Genomic DNA, 20,024 nt, shown 5'->3' on the forward strand with positions numbered 1-20,024 from the left:
TGAAATTCTAAGTAAAAGGGGAGATAATTCATGAAATATTGGTGATAGAGTTATGATCCTTGTGTCATATGATGTGGGTAAAGATGACGAATAACTAATTTAAGTTTGAAACAAAGTCTTCGAGTAATTACTGAGATAAAGAGAAAGTTCATCAAAATTTTAACCAAGGTGACGCAGAAAGACGCCGAGGCCAAGTAGGACAGCTCTCCATACTTCGTTTATCTGAGCTAACAAACTTAAATGTTTCCGTGTAACATTGACCTTTGAATCACTGCATCAAATCTTGCATGCAACAAGTTGGCTGAATAATACTGATAATAGAGTATCAATTCAGAAAGAAAAGAATTATGTACAGTCCTCAATGAATTGCACTCTTTGGACCTTCAAATGTCACCATGTTTTTGGAAAAAGAGTAGTTGAAATCGTGCAAGCAGTCCATCACCTTGTTAAAAGTTTTCTTTGCAAGAATAACTGAAAATGATGCTATATTTTATTTCAAATGTAATTTCTGGACAAAGATCTGGCAGACTGGACTAGCGGACAGACGGAATAGCAGAATCCTGTATGTATAAAGAAAACTCACTTTCAAATGTAAGGTGTCTAATAACAACACATTTAACTAATACCGGTAAAATATCAGTCCTGTAATTATTTCAAAATAGCTTATAATGATGAGTACTTGACACACTGTAAAGGGTTATTAGATAATAGATTCTATCAATGATAAGTAATGTAACAAAACTGACAAAGTTTGATAAATAAACTAATATATTATACAACAGATGGTAGTTTGTTTATTCTGTTGAGTTCAACATTATTTTAGTTAGGTATGAAAGTCTATATTTACACATCCTATTTATATTTTAGAGCATTGTCAATAACTTCTGTGACGAATTAAAAACAAATCACTCCTTGACATACTAAATCAAATCCTTGAAATTAAAATCCCATTTTCCGCAGTTTTCACACACTGTTGACACAAAAACATTCAATTCTAAATCCTGAATCAACTTTGTTTGCTTTCTTTCCTGTTGTAGTTTACTTGGGTATGTCTTTGAGGACTAGTTATAAGAAATAAAATAAAGCAAGTTCTTTCTTTGTGGTATGAGTTCCATCATGAAAATAAGCCATTCTCACAGTCTCAAACAATGTGTAGTTTCTGTAGCCTGAAAGTGTTTGTCTCCATATGTTATCCATTTCTGTAACACCAATTCATTCCTGAAATAAAGAGTGAAAACATAAACTGAAGTGCACATTATCATTTAAATAGTTGTTTAATTAAAACAGTTACTTGCAGAAGAAAAAAATATACAAGAAAAAGTTGTAAGTATTTTTTTTTACTCTGCACCACCTTACACTGGTTCCATTGAAGTGTGTATATATATCATTCAGTAGTAGCAAAAATAATATCCAGAAAACAAGAGTGTCATTGACACTAAAGTGCTCACCTGTGTTCAAAGCTTCAAGTGTGTTTGTGTAATGGAATCAGTACAGATTTGGGCTTCTTCTATGTTAGCCTATATTGTACAATTTATTTGACCTGTCAAAACATGTTCCCGGCTTTCATTATATTCTGTTCATGCCTTAACATGGGTATGGCCTTTTTGGCCTTAAGACAATAATCTGGAGAATTATGGCAGACAGTCAAACCCTTAAATCACATGCCGAATATCAAAGCTGTAGAGATAAAGAATTCAAAATCAGACTGGCAGTTTCTGTGATGAAAATTTTTAAAGTATTTTTTTTTCTTTCTGGCTGCAATGGAAACCAGAACTCTGCATGGAAAACTTAGATTTGAAGTTCAATAAGCCCCCTTAACTAGAGGCCCACAGGAAACATGTCGAGCCCACCCTTTGACCTCTGTGACCTTGGCCTTTGAGATAGGAACCTTGGGTTTGCAAATACGCTCTGTCTTATTGAGATTAACATTCATGCCAAATATAAACATGACTACTTCATGCATGTCAAAGTTATGGCCGAGAGATTCAAATCTAGACAGACGGACGGACACACATACACAGCACAGCCATTTGTGCTTAACAAAAATATATGTAAAGTAATTCAAAATATTGTCATAAAAATCTTACTGTTTAATGAAGGTTGTAACGCTGACTGCAGTATCTTTATTCTCTCAACATCATTATACAATGTAGCATACAGGTTCTGAAAACAAAAAGTTAATATGCATGTTTTTTTCTGAGAAATGAATATACAGCTCAGTAAACTGCTTTTAAATTTCAAGGTATTTAAGTAACTTTTCAATTTTTCACCTTTTTTATGTAACAGGTTATTAAATAAATTTGCTCCCTTCAGCTGAAATCTGTTAGAATAACTACAAGGTGCTTTTGTCACAAAAACATATGTCTCCCCCCTATGTATACCTTAATCTCTGTCATCCGTTTTATGCAGCGAGGCGGAACGTGTTCGCCATATGCAAAACTAGGCTTGGTTTTGATCACTGATTCACTCCTGTGAAGTTTCTTCGAAATCCAGCCAGCAGTTTGACCTAAGGAAGCTGGCCAAGCTTAATCAGGATAGACGGACGGAAAGACAGACGGCAAAGGCAGAAATAGTATATCTCCGCCATGTGACACAATCATTTTTAATGTAAGCTTCATTAACTTGTAAATGAAAAAAGAGCTATATGATCAAATGACCTATAATGTTAATTAAAGGAATGTTCAATATTTACGTTTTCAACCGGTTTTTGCGGATTAATCAGAAAGAGAATTTATGATACCCTTTGAAACAAAATTCATAACTCACACAATTCAATGTGAAGATCAATTAAGCAGATCATGAGAAGAAGTTGTTTAGTTTCTTTTCTAGCTTTAGCTCTGGCAGCTCTTGAATGCAATCAAACTTTCTCACAATGTCTGGTCCTCTGAAAAAGAAATATTTATATCATGAATAAATTTAGAAACATAATACTATGCATTCTTTCTGTAACATCCGAGAAGATATTACACTGAACTCTCCCTAGGAAATATGTACCTACACACCGATTTGTGGGAAGCTACGTCCCCAACTGCTGGAATGTATTCTACAAGAAATGTGATGATTTTCATGTCTTCGACAATTTTTCATATCGAAACTGAGAGTAGGCATTAAATTTTAAGGTAGCAGACCACTACTGACCAGCATTTCAAATAGGAACTATTCAACTCCGTTTTCTTTCTACATTTTTTATTTATTGTTGTCAATTAATGACTGTGGAACTTTCTTGAAAAGCATGTGTACCAGGAAGAAGAGACGTTACCTTAAGATACATATAAAATGTCTTAAATGTTTATAGATTATATGTCATGAAACAATGAAAGATTTTAAGTCGTGATCTTTAACCTGTCTAGTATTCTGAAACTGGGTTTTATGGATTATCCAGACAACAAATTCATAAAAATATTTCTAGCAAATGTATACACTCACACAATTTGGTAAGGTGAAGTTTCTGTGGTTCATGAAAAAGTTGTTAAAATACTTTTTTCAGGATTTCATACACAATCTTGCAGCTCCAAAGTAATCAGACTATCTCACAATAACTTGTTCACTGAAAAAGAAATTTATACTTATCTATTAAAATATTGTGAAAGTGTAACGAAATAATAATATGAGCCACGCCACGAGAAAACCAACATAGTGCATTGGCAACAAGCATGGATCCAGACCAGCCTGCGCATCTGTGCAGTCTGGTCAGGATCCATACTGTTCACTTTCAAAGCCTATTGCAATTAGAGAAACCGTTAGCGAACAGCATGGATCCTGCCCAGACTGCACATAAGCTGGTCGCAAAGCCACTATGCTGGTTTTCTCATGGCATGGCTCATATTTTGCCACGGATCATATCTAATGACATTTAATATAAAAAAACAAAAACAAATTTGTACTTTTGTGCTCACGTCATAAGCATGCTTAAAGCGGATCTTATCAAAATTCTAATTATTTTCTGTGAATCAAATCTTCAAACACAATTAACTCTTAATCATAATACATTACAAAATGTATCATTCAATCTTATATTGGACAAAATTAGTAAAACAACAACAAAAACATAACTGGAACCCTTTTAAACAATGACAATTACAATTTCATAAGAAGCTCTTTTCCTAACATAAAATATCAGTCACATGTAACCAGATGATGAAACAAGAGCTGTCAGTGGACAGCGCGCTCGACTATTCTCAGTGCTTGATAGTATAATATAAGCAATGAGTAAAACTTTAACATTACTATAAGCATATTCAAAGTCGAAAGAGGGCCATAATTCAGTCAAAATGCTTGATAGAGTTGCCTCCTCCTTTTTACAGACTGGGGTCATGATGGTAAACAAGTATGCAAAATATGAAAGCAATACCTCAATGGACTTTGAAAATATTTGGGGTGGTACGCAAACTTTAACATTCATTCTAAGTCGAAAAGGGGCCATAATTCAGTCAAAATGCTTGATACAGTTGCCTCCTCCTTTTTACAGACTGGGGTCATGATGGTAAACAAGTATGCAAAATATGAAAGCAATACCTCAATGGACTTTGAAAATTTTTGGGGTGGTACGCAAACTTTAACAAAATATAATAATTTAATAAAATGTATACTGTTACAAACATTAAAGTAAGTGTCTAGCCGTCTTGTAATTGGACTTCTAGCCTGCTAGCCGGGTACCGGACGACTAGCAAATCCTGACCTCAGGGTATTTTCTAGCCTGAATAAGTAATGATTTTATATATATAGTTTCAACTGTTATTTTCTTAAGCTATCAATACTTATCAGTGTAAACAAAATATTGTGTGAAATTCTAACACGATCCGATTTATTTTCCTATTAAACACAGAAGGCAGAAAACGGTGAATTATTATACAACAAATCACTGTTCTGACGTCACAATTATTACGTCATGGCATCAAACGGCATAGCAGCGCGCTGGAAAAGAAACCGATTGAAAATGGGCAAATACTTAATGAATGTCGTCAAGGATGTACGTAAATATCCTTGGTAACGTGTTAGAATCGAAATAATATATATCTCATTTAGTGATTTGCTCTTGAATAAATCATAAAAGCTTGTCCAGGGGGGATGTTTTTCAGAAAAAAATGCCTTACATATAAGTTGTCCAGGGGGTGTCTGTCCAGGGCGGTCTTTTGAGACGGCTTGTCAAGGGGGGGGGGGGGGGTTTCTGGAAAAATGCCTTCCATAGGTTGTCCAGGGGGGTCTATCGAGACGGCTTGTCCAGGGGGGGGGGGGGGGGGGGGTATTTTTCAGAGAAAATGCCTTCCATAGGTTGTCCAGGGGGGTCCCTGGAGACAGCTTGTCCAGGGGGGTGTTTTTCATAGAAAATGCCTTCCATACTGCAGTAGAACCTGTCCAGGGGGTGTCTGTCCAGGGGGATGTTTTGAGACGGCTTGTCCAGGGGGGTGTTTAGAGACGGCTTGTCCAGGGGGGTGTTTTGCAGAAAAAATGCCTTCCATAGGTTGTCCAAGGGGTGCCTGTCTGGGGGGGGGGGGGGGGTCCCTGAAGACAACTTGTCCGGGGGGGGGTTTTTCAGGAAAAATGCCTTCCATAGGTTGGGCAGGGGGGTTTGTCCAAGGGGGTCTTTTGAGACGGCTTGTCCAGGGGGGTATTTTTTCAGAAAAAATGCCTTCCATAGGTTGTCTGTCTAGGGGGGTCTCTGGAGACAACTTGTCCAGGGGGGTGTTTTTCAGGAAAATGCCTTCCATAGGTTGTCCAGGGGGTGTCTGTCCAGGGGGTCTTTTGAGATGGCTTGTCCAGGGGGGTGTTTTTCTGGAAAAATGCCTTCCATAGGTTGTCCAGGGGGTACAGTGTAATAATTTTTTTGTCCAGGGGGGTGTTTTCCCTACTTATGCTTGTCCAAGGGGGGTGTTTTAGGGGTGTGTCCAAGGGGGGTATTTGGGGGTTGAAATGCCTTCCATAGGGGGCGGGGGGGGTGCGGATATTTTCTGGAATAGCCCAATTCCAATTTCCAAAGACCCCCAATTCTAATTTATTTGTAAAATGACCCCTCCCTCTTCTTTAGAACTGCTTCCACATTACACAAACACAATGCACCCCCTCTTTCCCTCTAGAAACCTCCCTGTAAATGCTGTAAATTACCCCCACACCTTTTCCACAACACAATGGGGGATGTTCTGGAATAGCCAATTCTGATTAAACAGCTGCCTTACACAAGTTCTTCTATTGTGTGACCAAGTTAGTACCGTGATATTTAGATCTGGTTCATATTACGCGTATTTAGTATAATATTTTACAGACTCTAAAAATCTTTGACGAGTTTGACCAGTCAAGATTTTCGCCGACTGATCAAGTAATAATAACGTAATTTTTGTATGACACGCTAACAGCATTGAAATAAATCGAGGATTATATGTTAATGATAATGAGAACTTCTTAAAATGCTATGCAAATACTATCAAAAGGTCTAATTTACCTGTAATTTGACAAAAATCCATTTTTCAAGCAACCGATATCACTTCCGCATTACGTCACAACATGTTTTTATTTACCTTTACGCCAAGCTCTTCAAGGAGATCAAGACTTTCGTCCCTGTTACATGGCTATTTTTAGAGTAGAATTTTCCGACGAAAATACCGTGTTGTTCAAAATTTACTACGAGCGCACTTTAGAACAATTTTCTCTCATGTATCATTCTTCGTGTTTTTGCAATCCTCAAAACATATCCAAAAATTAAAATTGTTCTCCCCTGCGCTCGTATCGTATTTTGGTGATAAAGTGCACGAAAATGTCTAAAAAAATGTACAAAATCTGTGTTGATGGCATGAAACTAGACCATGTATCATGATTTTTTAGGCAAAACTGTTGCATTTTTTCTTTATAAAATGCAAGATTAATCCTTTATCTTTCAAATAATTCATATCGTTGAGATGTAGTTTTAATTTCATTTTCTTCACAATTTGGGGGCTAAAACTGTGCCTTATCATACATGGTCCTTTCATAGAAAATAACGCCTAAACGTTCGAAATAAAACTAACCGCATATGTATGCCTGTCTGTACAAAATATAGTCTGTGTATGGAAAATGATTTGTTTTTGTCAGCTTAAACAATTATTGTAGAATCTTCTGTTTGGTATGTGATTTAAAGAAAACTTAATTAATGATAGCAGAATACATTTTGAAATCCTTATGTATGTCCCGACCACCTTATTTGCTAAAAAAATATGCTTATTTGTTAATGCATTTGCGCTTGGGATGGGCGTTGTGTTCGTACGCTGTAAATGATACATTATTAGAAAGGGTTGACACATAGCATTGGGTCTAAGGTAAATTTATGCTCGAATTCGGTTAGAAAGTTCCAAGATCAAAGTCCGAAATATGAAATTGTTCCGCACAGTCAACTTGTCACAGGTATTTAAGCTGTAAACATAGTAACGTAGTTTGATACCAAAGTCGACTCCTCTTGACCTACAGTTAAAATGTTAAGCAGGTCAATTCATGTACACATGCATGCAATGTGTATTACAACATTGTTCTGTTTGGACCATCATGTTTTTATATTTTATCTGCAGACCTCAATACTCAAAGTCGTGATAATGGAAGTCGAAACTATGATGATGAAAATACGAAATGTGGAGAGTCGACAACCGGAATTATGATTGTGGGAATATGAAAAATAAAGACATCACTGATCTATGATCATGAAAACGCGATATCATTTCGAGAGTTCATAATATTGGTTTGAACTGTCAACATCGATTTTTCAACTTTCTACATCGTATTTTCGACATTAAAGTGAGAAAAGACATTCGCATTCAACGTGTAAATGTTTAAAATTTATGTCTGATTAGTTATCTAATTCAGCTATTAGAAATGTTTTTTTTTGTTTCAGTCTCCATACCACTTTGACCTTGATACACAAAAATACAATAAATGTGAGCTTCTGACGACAGTCAATCGTCCTATAAAGTTTCAGTACTGTAGACACAATTATTTTCTTGTTATTGATCAGTAACAGGACTTTCTACCGTCTGACAGAAGCAATATACACCTTCTCCATTGAAAGGAAAGGTTGGGGAAGGGTGTGGGGTGAGCATAGGCATAATAATCTAGACATAAAGATTTGGACAAGTAGATGAACTGTTCAATTATTGCTCATATTCAAGTTTGGCTCTTCCTTTTCATTTAGACATACCAATGTAGATAATAAAATTGAAAACAAAATCTCTTAGGAAATCATTTTGCACTGAAAATATTATTCGGTACATAGCAATATAGCTTGTAAGGTCTGTAACAGGTGCCATATAGACGCGAAGTAAGCGTCAGACCTTTGTCTACCAGAAAATCAGACAATCAACAAAGATGCATTAAAGTCCTTCCCAGAGATAAAGATACCATCAACAAGGACAAATGAAATTCCATGTACTGTCACTGACCAAATTAGCATTTCACTGACGTTTTACCCACACATATATCTATATGCATATTAGTCAGCGGATATTATTACACTCTTCCTCGCATATACTTTAAACTAAATATAAATGGCTTTGTTAAGCTGGTATATAAAAATTGTTTTCTGTCTATATATAATGTTTCATGCATAATTACATGTACAATGAGCAAATTTTGGAAAATATTCCTTGAAACTTTTCTAATCAATTTTCAGAATATCTGATTTTACAAAGGTGATGATGTGCATTATTATTTTAACTGAATCAGGCACCACCTTTGACCCTTATATGTGACCCTGACACTTTGACCACAATATTGTTGTACAATTATTTCTGCTAAAAAAAGTGCTTCATGCATGTCACATTTACAATAAGGCTAATAGCTGACTGACTTGACCTCTGACCTGTAAGTGTGATCTTGACCTTCAAGGTAGGAATCAATGATATGTTTTCAGTTAATAAATAATCAATTCTCAGTGAATATTTAAGACTGATCAACATCTGACAGACACATAACATCAAACAGTTATTTACATGAGCACATTACATTTTAATCATTGTAAAGAAAAATCTATTTTACTGTTAAAGAATAGACTGCGGCATTGGTGATTGTTATTTTTGGTGAACAATCCACTTATTGGGAACTCCCAAGAAGCTTTTATAGATTGAACGATTCTGGATTCTTGTTTCCCGTTTAGATATCATTTGATTGCACGATCACACGAACAATCGTAAAAGAAACGAGTTAAAAGACCGTCTCAGGAAAGTTTACAATAGAGATTGCACGGAAAATTCCATCAGCGAATAACTATAATGCCTTTCCTAGACCTATTGCTAGCATTTTGGTAAACTATTATCCTCCATAATTCATGTTCCAAAACGGAGCATAACTATTCTTGATTTGTAAAGAAATGTTTCAGAAGAGTTTTCAAAACCCATTCGAAATTCTTGAAACGAGTTCTTGTAAATGAACTGACTTAGTACTTTAATCACAGTTCCCCCCAAAAAACTGTCAATAATATTCTAAAACTAAATTCCAACGTTACTGATATTCAAATGTTCTTTTTAATATATTTGAAAGTGTTTGGAATTGAAATTCAGTATAAAATTGATCATGCGTACATACAAAATGCTTAATTAAAGAGGTGATTTAACATGAATTATTGTCTAAAGAGAAACCACAATTCTTCCATTTCTTCATCGGACGACACGCCTGCTACGTAAACGCTGCAATTGTGTTTCTTTTTCATAAGACATGTCCTTGCCGCAGAACCATTAAGCATCATATCAGAACCCCATTTTAATTGTAGAAATGATACTCCTTCTATTTTGTTCATTACTAAACCATACATGAACACGTCTTCTATGAAAAAATATGGCGTATTCAACGCAACATTATACAAAGACGGTATGATATCAAACGTCATTAAAACAAGTTTACCTTCACAGTAACTAGGGTATTTTGTTTCTCCTGCAAATAAGCTGTCAGGTAAATACCATTTGGACTTAGGGTTTCGAAAGATATTACCTCTGCTGTAACGGCAGAAAACTTGTCTTGATTTTTTAACTAAAGTTAAAACTGTATTGTTGAGAAGTCTAAACATATTAATAACAATATCATCATCAACTTTCATCACAGTTTGAACATTATCACATCTGTTTATAATCCATTTTAATCCAGTCATAGTATTAAATGATAAATTGTAGTAATTATCTATGAACTGGCCTTGCAAAATATCACCACAAATATGATGTTCAGTTGAAATAGCTTTTTGCAATTGATCGTTATCGACTGTCCCGAAAAGAAAAATCCTTTTTACAGGCCCAAACACTGAAAAGTAAGATTGGTTTGTCCATGTTCGCCGTATCGTTTCACGACGTTCAAAGTGATAGGGTGAAGAATGGATTAATGCTATCAGCTGCAAGTTTGTGCAATCTGTCTTTGGTTCCAAACTAAAAGAAGTGAAATTAAGAAATGGAAAGTTTGCAATAGAAAACACTTTATTCTGCATTTCTTTCGTTTTAATTGGTACAGACAAAGGCTTTTTTAGTTCCAGCTTAATATCTTTCATAACATCTTGCATGGTTGATCTCCTACCCACGATTCGAGTGTTTCCTTTCCTTAGCGACGGTAACATTATAGGTAAAAACACAGCAAAAGTTAAGATAAGGAATAGTTTTAAGACACACTTTGATGAAATTTTTGTTGTCCTAACTCTCATTTTGGTTACTTTTTTCCACATTTGAGCTCAAATAGGTAATGGTTGGTTCAATTTTCCTACACGTCTCTGAAAAAGAAAATGCTTTTCTCATTTAATAGCTCACCGATCGCAATTTTCAACATTCAACAACACAAGGCATATTTAATATGTAATAATACCTGCGTACGATCTAGTCCGGTCTACGGGCGGATAGCCTAACCGATGAAATCCTGTCTTTCGATCAACTTCATCAGCTAATAGACATTTACGGATTAAGTCTACGTGGACTGTGGACACCAGGCGATAGATTTTTCAAGGGGACCGTCTCAACATAGTTTAATTATATTATGCGCGATATGAAAAAGAGTTTATAACGGCAATAGGGTTTGAGTTATTATTTCATCACTATGCGGTAGGTGATATGAAATTTGGATGTGCCTGTTTTTAGCTCGACTTTTCGAAGAAAAAGTGAGCTATTGCATTCGCTGCGGCGTCGGCGTCGGCGTCTCCGTTGGTTAAATTTTTTGATAAAGTCAAATACCTTTGTTACTGTCAAAGCTATTGACTTGAAACTTAAAATACTTATTTACTATCAAAGTCTACACAAGGAAAAACAATCCCCATAACTCTGATTGAATTTTTACAGAATTATGCCCCTTTCTAATTTAGCATTTTTGGTTATAGTTTTTGATAAAGTCAAATATCTCTGTTACTACCAAAGTTATTGACTTGCTGATTGAATTTTGATAAAATTATGCCCCTTTTAACTTAGAATTTATGGTTAAAGTTTTGGATAAATTCCAATATCTCTGTTACTATCAAAGCTTTTGACTTGAAACTTAAAATAATTATTTACTATCGAAGTCAACACCAGGAAAAACAATCTGCGTTACTCTGATTGAATTTTGATAGAATTATGCCCCTTTTTAACTTAGAATTTTTGGTTAAAATTTTTGATAAAGTCAAATATCTCTGTTACTATCAACGCTATTGACTTGAAACTTGAAATACTTATTTACTATAAACGTCTACACCAGGAGAAATAATCCCTATAACTCTGGTTTGAATTTTGACAGAATTATGCGCCTTTTTAACTTAGAATTTTTGGTTAAAGTTCTTGATAAAGTCAAATATATCTGTTAATACCAAAGCTATTGACCTGGAACTTAAAATACTTATTTACTATCAAAGTCTACACCGGGAGAAACAATCCCTATAACTCTGATTTGAATTTTGACAGAATAATGCCCCCTTTTAAATTAGAATTTTTGGTTAAAGTTTTTAATAAAGTCAAATGTCTCTGTTACTATCAAAGCTATTGACTTTATACTTATTTACTATCAAAGTCTATACCAGGAACAACAATCCTCATAACTGTGATTTGAATTTTGACAGAGGTATGTCCCTTTTTAACTTAGAATTTTTGGTAAAAGTTTTTGAGATTTTTTTTTTATTATTTAACGTCGCACCGACACATGATAGGTCATATGGCGACTTTTCAGCTTTAATGGTGGAGGAAGACCCCAGGTGCCCCTCCGTGCATTATTTCATCACGAGCGGGCACCTGGATAGAACCACCGACCTTACGTAAGCCAGCTGGATGGCTTCCTCACATGAAGAATTGAACGCCCCGACTGAGGCTCGAACCCACATCGATGAGGGGCAAGTGATTTGAAGTCAGCAACCTTAACCACTCGGCCACGGAGGCCCCCAAAGGTTTTGATAAAGTCAAATATCAGAGGATTGGAGCAAAATTTAAAGAACTCTACTGTTGAAGTCCTAAGGAAAATGACAACAAAGGGAAGAAATTCCCCGAAAAACTCTTAGTCCACTAAAATTATTAACAGGTACAGATGTGTCAAAATACACCTTAACTTTGCAGGTACCATCCATATTGTACCAAAGAAAAGTGGTCTCGGTTTTCACCTACGGCTAATAATAAAAAGTTACAAAATAACCTATTTCTAGTAACATAAAAGGGAAGTAATTCAATAAAAAATATTGTAAGTGAACAAAAAAAAAAAAGAATATGCCAAAAAAAACAAGAGCACCGCAATGCAAAGCAACATAAACACAAAACAAAGTCATGTGACCTTTAACCTCTAAGTGTGACCTTTACCTTGAAGCGAGCTATGTGCTCTGCACGTCGTCTCAATGTGGTGAACATTTGTGCAAACTTTTTTTTTAAATCCTTCAAGCAGTTTAAGAGTTACACATCGCACTCGAAACAAAGTTATATGACTTTGGCCCCTAAATCGGACACACAGACAGACAGACGGTCAGACGAACACTAAAATACGTTCCTTTGGGCGTATAATAACAACAATGGAATGGAGACGCAAGATATTACGTTTTCTACAGTTTTCATAATGTTTTACCTGCTGACCTACATTTTGATCCCAGCTGACCCAGTTAAGATTTGTTTTCGTTTCGGACGACGACGATGGAATACGGATATATTGCGAACAGATAAGCTCATCTTTTCAACTTTGTCGCAGATGCGCAACTTATAATACTGAAGAACCTTTAGGGAAAGTGTTATGTCCCACAAAATAAAAACTTGAAAATACCTTTGCTAATATGCTTGCCTAAGTCTTACGGCATGCTATGCATATTGCCATAATAATGTCAAGAGTTTAAGTTGAAAGTTTTCCTGGCTTACTTTTGTATAAGCCATATATCTTCCAAAATCTGGGTGTTTACAGAAGACCTCAGTTTCTGTCGAGACTTTGGAGGAAGTCATTTTTACGTAGAGTAGTTTCCCTTGGCGTAATTGCCCCAAAGAACCGTAAATACAAGAAAGAAAAAGGTCAGAAAAAAACTAAATTATCCTTTTAGGATACCAAGTAATTAATCGGTCAGGGAAAAGTGAAGTCGGCGATCGCGCTCTTGAATGCAACGCCGACGATTATTCGATTGTCGCCGATTGTCGGCCCATCACTAGTGTTAAGACATGGTCCTACGTTTATCAAACATGCTGAGCAGGTGGTCCCTAAATACAGGGACACACTGCTATGTATGAAAAACCAAAGCACTATGGCGGCGGCCATCTGTGTCATTTTACAATATTATATATCATAAAAACATATTGAAAGGTAAATACAATATATATTAAATCATACTTGAAAGGTGAAATACAGTGTTTATTTTCTTTCTGGTATTTTGCTTGCTTTGAGTTCATTTTATTAACTTCTGTCAATATAAATTAAGGTCGGAAAAAACCGGAAATACAGAAGATAACAGAATCGGCAGGTATGCTTTGGCTGTAAATCTATGGATTTCGCTGTTTGTATAATATTGCCTCGAAAATTGACGTATCAACCTGTTCAGGCAGATAAAATGAAACGGACATAGTAATATTGTTGGACAAGTATGGAATATAAATGATTCAAATATTGTATCATTTACCCCTACCCCTTGTAGTACTTTAGCAACAATAACAGAAAAATAACTTCTGAATCACTTATACTTTTTATTAATGTGATAGCTGTGAATTATCAAAATATCCTAGCAGTTTATTTCATCAAATTTGACCAGGAAATCACAATTTTTTTTTACATCTACCTGCAATTTAAAGAAAGAATGAGGATACACCAGTTTAGGTGTCAGTACAATATTGGAAGAAGAAATAATTATCTTATGGATCAAAATCTGTGGTCTTAGATTCTGTATTCTATAGCAGAAAACATACTTGTTTTAGAATTTCACAGTGAGGAAACACCAGTTTTTATTGACAAAAACATAGTTCGAGTTTTGAATGTTATGATTGTCAAATTTATCCCCATGTAACCAGCAAGTAATTACTTTAAAGGGCCAAAATTTGCTATTTTTTTGGCTAGTTAACACGATGGAGGAAACACCAGTTTTTATTGAAATATGATAGTTAAAGTTTTGAAAATGTTATGATTTTCAAAGTTATCCCCCAGTAACTAGCAAGTAATTACTTTAAAGGGCCAGAATTTGCTATTTTTGGCTAGTTAACACGATGGAGACCACATTTTACAATCAGCTGTAATCAAGCTGCACACAACTTAAATTGGCATAATATCTCGGTTCCTTTCGAAAACTGACCAGATCCCATCATGGATTCCAGAGTTAAGACCCCTTCATTTATGATTTGATGTAATACAAACTTACAAAATATCTTTACCAACAATAAATTGTCTCAGATTCATGTGTTTCCTCACACACTGGCCTCAGTTGTAGGCCAATTTTCAATTGCTGCCCTCATTTGTTTGTTTGTTCATGTATGTGTAAAACATTCCAGTGCTAGTTTCCCTTTTTACTGTTAGAACATTAGACTTCGTATATATATGTACAGCATTTGCTTTGCTAACAGGAGGTTAGTCCCTCATCTGCCCATTTGAAGTGTTACACCAAAAACCTTATGTTCTTCAGTCCACACAGCTAAAACGGGTACAAGTAATGAAAATATATATATATCTCTCTCTCTCTCTAAGATATATTTAAAGAGAGTCAATAAGAAAATAGTATACAAATTATTCCTGGCTTTGTAATGATAATGTTTCATTTGCTTGTGTTTTCTTACAGACTGTCCTCAAATGCAGCATGTTTTTGGATTATTAAATACTTTATTATAATATGTTTACAAGAAACTATAAAATATTTTTTTAATTCTTTAAGGATGTGAAGGACAAATCAGGCAAGGGATTGAAAACAACATAGAACATAGAAAAAGAATCTGGTAGTGAAACTTCACTTCAGGAGAAAAGGCAGAAACAAAATTTGAATGTGGAAATTTTATAAAAGAGACGTTCATGGACAACGATAAAGATATATTAAGAAGAAGACTAGCAGCTCCTCATCTCTAACGAAGAAGCTGAAAGTTTCCGTAATAAAGAAAGAATTGAATCAGTAAATTAAAGGAACATATCTCAACAAAAGTGGATATTTTTTAGATATCGGACAACTATTGCTACATTTCCTAAGAAGGCTTTTAAACATAGTTACTGACTCATTATTAGTTAGAAACACATAAGAATAAGCTGTGTTTATTTATTTTATTCAGAATTTAAAAGGCTTTGTAACGGGATACCGGAATTAAACAGTCTTATTTATAAAGTTTGATTCTCGACTCAGGCATGTTTTAAGCTCAGTGCGAGCTACTGTGATCACTAACCGTCCGTCTTCTGTCCGTGCATACATCGTCTGTCCAGCTTCCAGCCACACTTTCCATCGTTCCTTTAAAGAACATCTCCTTAACCACCAGGCCAATTTTAATGAAACTTCACAAGGATGTTTCTTGGTTTGTCTTCTTTGCATCATTTTCAAAGAATTGGATTCCATATAGAACTCTGGCTGCCACGGCAATCAAACGAAATAAAACTTTAAAAAAATATTTTGGTACAAAACCACAGGTTCGAGGTATTTATATTTTGTATGTAGCATCATCTAAAGGTCTTCTGACAAGATTGTTAAAATTATCCCACTAGTGTCAATAATGAAGGAAGAGAACTCGTTTGTATTAAAATACCTTTAACTTGGATACTTTTCTGTTCCTGTAAGTTCGCTAGTATGTGAAGCAATTGTTTACCAATAAAAAAGTGAGAATAATCGAGGGGAAATGTAATTATATTCTTGTTTTAATGGATTTGTCAGACTTTGCAAAAGATAGTTAGAATCAGCGACTTGACTGATTGCAAGATGATGTCTTCTGTCAACTGAGAATATGCTACAATCGTAAATTTATTACATTGTAATTGACAATTATAATTTCTCAAACAATTATTAGTTTCAGTTTCAATCCCTTGTTATTTTTTTCACTGCATAATCTTCTGCCCCGAGGATAAAACTATTCTGATACTTCATAAGGCAACTAAACGTGTCAAAATATTACAGAAACAAAATTTTCTTACCATTATAATTTATAAAAGTTTAAACATCCTGTTAATCCAATGACCCTACCTGGCGAAAGAAATTCAGAAGTCTCCTAATATTTCGAATACACAGTTTTTCATCACATCCCGATGTAACCGCTTCTACCTGTCAGTCAAAGTTCTTAAACTTCAGTGTACCGCTTTGATTTTTTTCATTAATAGGCTGCTGATGTTATGCACTATTCTTTTGATATCGAGATCTGCAGGTCACTCGTGGTGTGATTAAAAAAGAAATAGTTGACTCGCTAGTTTTTACATGCAGAAAAAAAAAAATATATAATTATATATATATACGTGTTCCAACAGCTTTTTTTTGTGTGGGTGTTTTGTTTTTGTTTATTGTTTTTGTTTTTATCTAACTGTCAACATGTTTTGTGTACAACACTGGGGGCAGGGGGAGGGGCGACATAGAAAATAGAAGTACGAAATAAAATTTACAAATCACTGTTCTTGTTTTGGAAATATCTCCGCTTCATGGTGTTTTTTTCCTTTTTTTTGTTTTCTTTTTTTTTTTTTGCTTTTTTAGGTATTTTGCTGATTCTGGCTATTCTTAAATGGAAATAAAGCTCTGAAACAAGAACGGTGACCAATACATTTTATTTCTTTTTCCATTATAATCATTATTCTGAGTTAATGATAACAATATACCAAGTTTAAAGAAAATTGTAAGTTCGAAACAAGTGACAAAACAATTTTTCAGATAAATGTTGAATCTTGTTGTTTTGAATGTTGTTCATGCGATTACATGTATACATTTCAATTGAAATCAATTGAAAAACAATATATTTTCATTATTGTTCTGCAATGTAGACGGTGCACAGTGAAAACAGTTTAACAATACAGTGTTTCGACTAATAACTAACCGATTGTATCCTTCCGATTCAATTTGATAATCGATAGCACTTTGAGACCGATTATGAAACACTAGTCAATATGATGAATGACAGCGATATGAACAGACACGAAATTGCGGATAGACGGGCGGACGGAGGGAAATGTACATTCCTATCGTCCCCGAAATTGGTTTTCAACCAGGAGAGGACTAATAAATCCACTATATCCAAATGAATCATGTGTAATATGTGTATAACTGATAAGAACTAACTTTGTATGGAAAACATCTAAACAAAACAGATTAAAAATCAATACTTTGATTTCATTGTAAACAAGCTTAAAGATGATAAATGACAATTATGTATATTTACTTATTTTAATCTTATGTACGGAAATTAAAACATCCTTCATTGCATGATTTTAGAACAAGGTATTTCTTCAAAAAAGTAAATATCTTCATTTACGTTATTAGTGAATAAGAAAGAGCTGTCAAAGAAGATAGTGCGCTCGACTAGTTCGATGCTGGATAGTGAAACTGGGGACATCTGAGGAAGCTGGAGCTGTGACTGTAGTGTTTATTGACTCAAATGTGGATAAAGATATTGAACAATAGATTGGGTTTATGTCTAAAGTAAAATAATAAAAGAGATAACGTGTATCAGAACATCAAATAAGAATAGTTCTAAGCGAAATGGGGGCATAATTCATGACATTTTGTTGCAAGAGTGATGCTCCTAGTGTCATAATGTGTAAGTGATGATGCTGAACAATTAATTTAAGTTTGAATCAAATCTGATCAGTAAAAACGGAAATTGAGGAAAATTGCACATAATTTTAACCTGAAATTCTAAGAAAAAAAGGACAAATAATTCATGAAATAATTGTGCTAGAGTAATAGTCCGTGTTTCATAGGGTGCGAGTGATGATGTTGAACAATATTATCTCTGTAATAACAAAGATATAGTGAATATGCATCAAAATAAACCTTACATTCTAAGTAAAAGTCGAGAGGGAAGCATAATTAATATAAATTGTTGCTAGAATTATTGACCTCGTATCATATGCTGCGGGTGCTGATGCGGAACAACTTTTCTAAGTTTGGATAAAATCAATTTAGCATAACCGATATAAAGTAGTGCAAGTGCACGAAAACTTTAACCTGAAATTCTAAGTAAAAGGAGGGGGGTGGGAGAAATTCATGAAATATTAGTGTAATAGTAATGGCCCTTGTGTCATGTGATGTGCCAATGATGTGGAATATTTATTTTTAAGTTTGAATCAAATTCTTTCTGCTATGACAGAGATAAAGTGAACACGAATGAAGTTCAAAATAAAATGGGGGCATGACTCCATAATTCATGAAAAATAGCTGCTAGAGTCATAGGCCTTTTGTCATGTGATGTGGGTGCTGATGGGGAACAACTATTTCTAGTTTGAATCTAATCTATTTTGTTATAACTCAGATAGAGTGAAAGTGCATCAAAAACTTTACCTGAAATTCTAACTAAAAATGGGAATAATTTATGAAATGTTGGTGTGAGAGTTACGGTAACAAATTACTGTGAAAACCTTTGGTAAATTGTAATTAAACACTTCTGCCAAATTTCTGTCACGAAGCCAGCAATGCCACTTTATCAAACTTTTGGCAGGTTTATTTAATTTGACAAAACCTTACCAATTAACATAAATGAGAACAAAATCTAAAGTAGCGTAGAAAATATTAAAAATAATAATTATAAAATGTACTATCTGTAATATTACTTCCAAATTCCTTATTTATATACTAACTATCATACCGCAGTTAAACAGACGATTTATTATCGCATTCCTTTTATCAGCTGTTACTTGCAATTATCAATAACGCGACACAGGTGTCGCAAAACTTTACATTAAACCAATATTTGTTTAAACTTGTTGATATTGATACACTTGAAAATGACACCGGTGTCGTTAAAATTTGATCTACATTTCCAATATTGGAATTATTTAACCGTAGTTATTTGATACGTTTATATGATTTTGCAATGAAACATAATAGCATTTTAAATGTGCTGTATCTATTGAATATATTTACACAAAATTTACAATTATCAAACAAGTATTTCAAGAATTAGGTTTATAAATGTTGTGCAAACAACTGAAACCATTCAACCGTATGAGAATGGCATACTCGTACGCATGGTTGAATATCATAATACTCTCATGTTGTTAAACTCACTCAACCGTATGAGTATGGCAGAATGTTAAAACCATTAAACGTATAGATTATGAAATAGGATTAAAGCTTTGTAATTTGATGACGCACGGTTTGTTTACAAACAATATTATAAGTTAAACAGACGATTTATTGCATTTCCTTTAAAATAAACATATATGTCAGTTTTTGTTGAAACAGCTGATTAAGAATTACGCTGTAATCCATTTGCACTTAATGAACTTTGTTATCACGTTGTATTTTGTTGGCAGAAGTGTTCTTTAAATAATTTTAAATACAAATAATATAAATGAGTCAAAAACAAATATATTGTGTAAAAGAAAGGACATTTACTGATAGTAAATCCTATAGATCCTATAAATATGTTACAACAAAAAAAAAAAAGGGTAGACTTATGTTAAGAGCTCAGTGTGCATCCTGCGGTAATATGAAAACACAGTTTGTGGAACGTACTGGAGCTGCAATT

The 20,024-nt window shown here is 34.4% G+C and overlaps 1 protein-coding gene and 1 long non-coding RNA gene across 3 annotated transcripts; both read right to left on the reverse strand.

The window, feature by feature from the left end:
• Nucleotides 1-476: 476 nt before the first annotated feature.
• On the reverse strand, nucleotides 477-6,536 carry LOC123565905 (uncharacterized). Its single transcript, XR_006689274.2, has 5 exons — nucleotides 6,437-6,536; nucleotides 3,427-3,547; nucleotides 2,767-2,884; nucleotides 2,088-2,163; nucleotides 477-1,218 (listed from the first exon to the last, which is right to left on the reverse strand). It is a non-coding gene; the product is annotated as an uncharacterized LOC123565905 (long non-coding RNA).
• A 1,194-nt stretch (nucleotides 6,537-7,730) lies between these two features.
• LOC123565906 (beta-1,3-galactosyltransferase 5-like) lies at nucleotides 7,731-16,711 on the reverse strand. Of its 2 annotated transcripts, none has more exons than XM_045359670.2 (2): nucleotides 16,538-16,711; nucleotides 7,731-10,699 (listed from the first exon to the last, which is right to left on the reverse strand). In XM_045359670.2, the coding sequence occupies exon 2, from the start codon at nucleotides 10,652-10,654 to the stop codon at nucleotides 9,572-9,574; it is 1,083 nt and encodes a 360-aa protein (XP_045215605.1). In that variant the 5' UTR covers nucleotides 10,655-10,699; nucleotides 16,538-16,711; the 3' UTR covers nucleotides 7,731-9,571. The 2 variants fall into 2 exon arrangements, with proteins under 2 accessions (XP_045215605.1, XP_045215604.1); XM_045359669.2 differs by having other exon boundaries at nucleotides 16,489-16,711.
• Nucleotides 16,712-20,024: the final 3,313 nt, after the last annotated feature.

The sequence above is a fragment of the Mercenaria mercenaria genome, unplaced genomic scaffold (assembly GCF_021730395.1).
Source record: "Mercenaria mercenaria strain notata unplaced genomic scaffold, MADL_Memer_1 contig_4792, whole genome shotgun sequence".
NCBI lineage: Eukaryota > Metazoa > Mollusca > Bivalvia > Venerida > Veneridae > Mercenaria > Mercenaria mercenaria.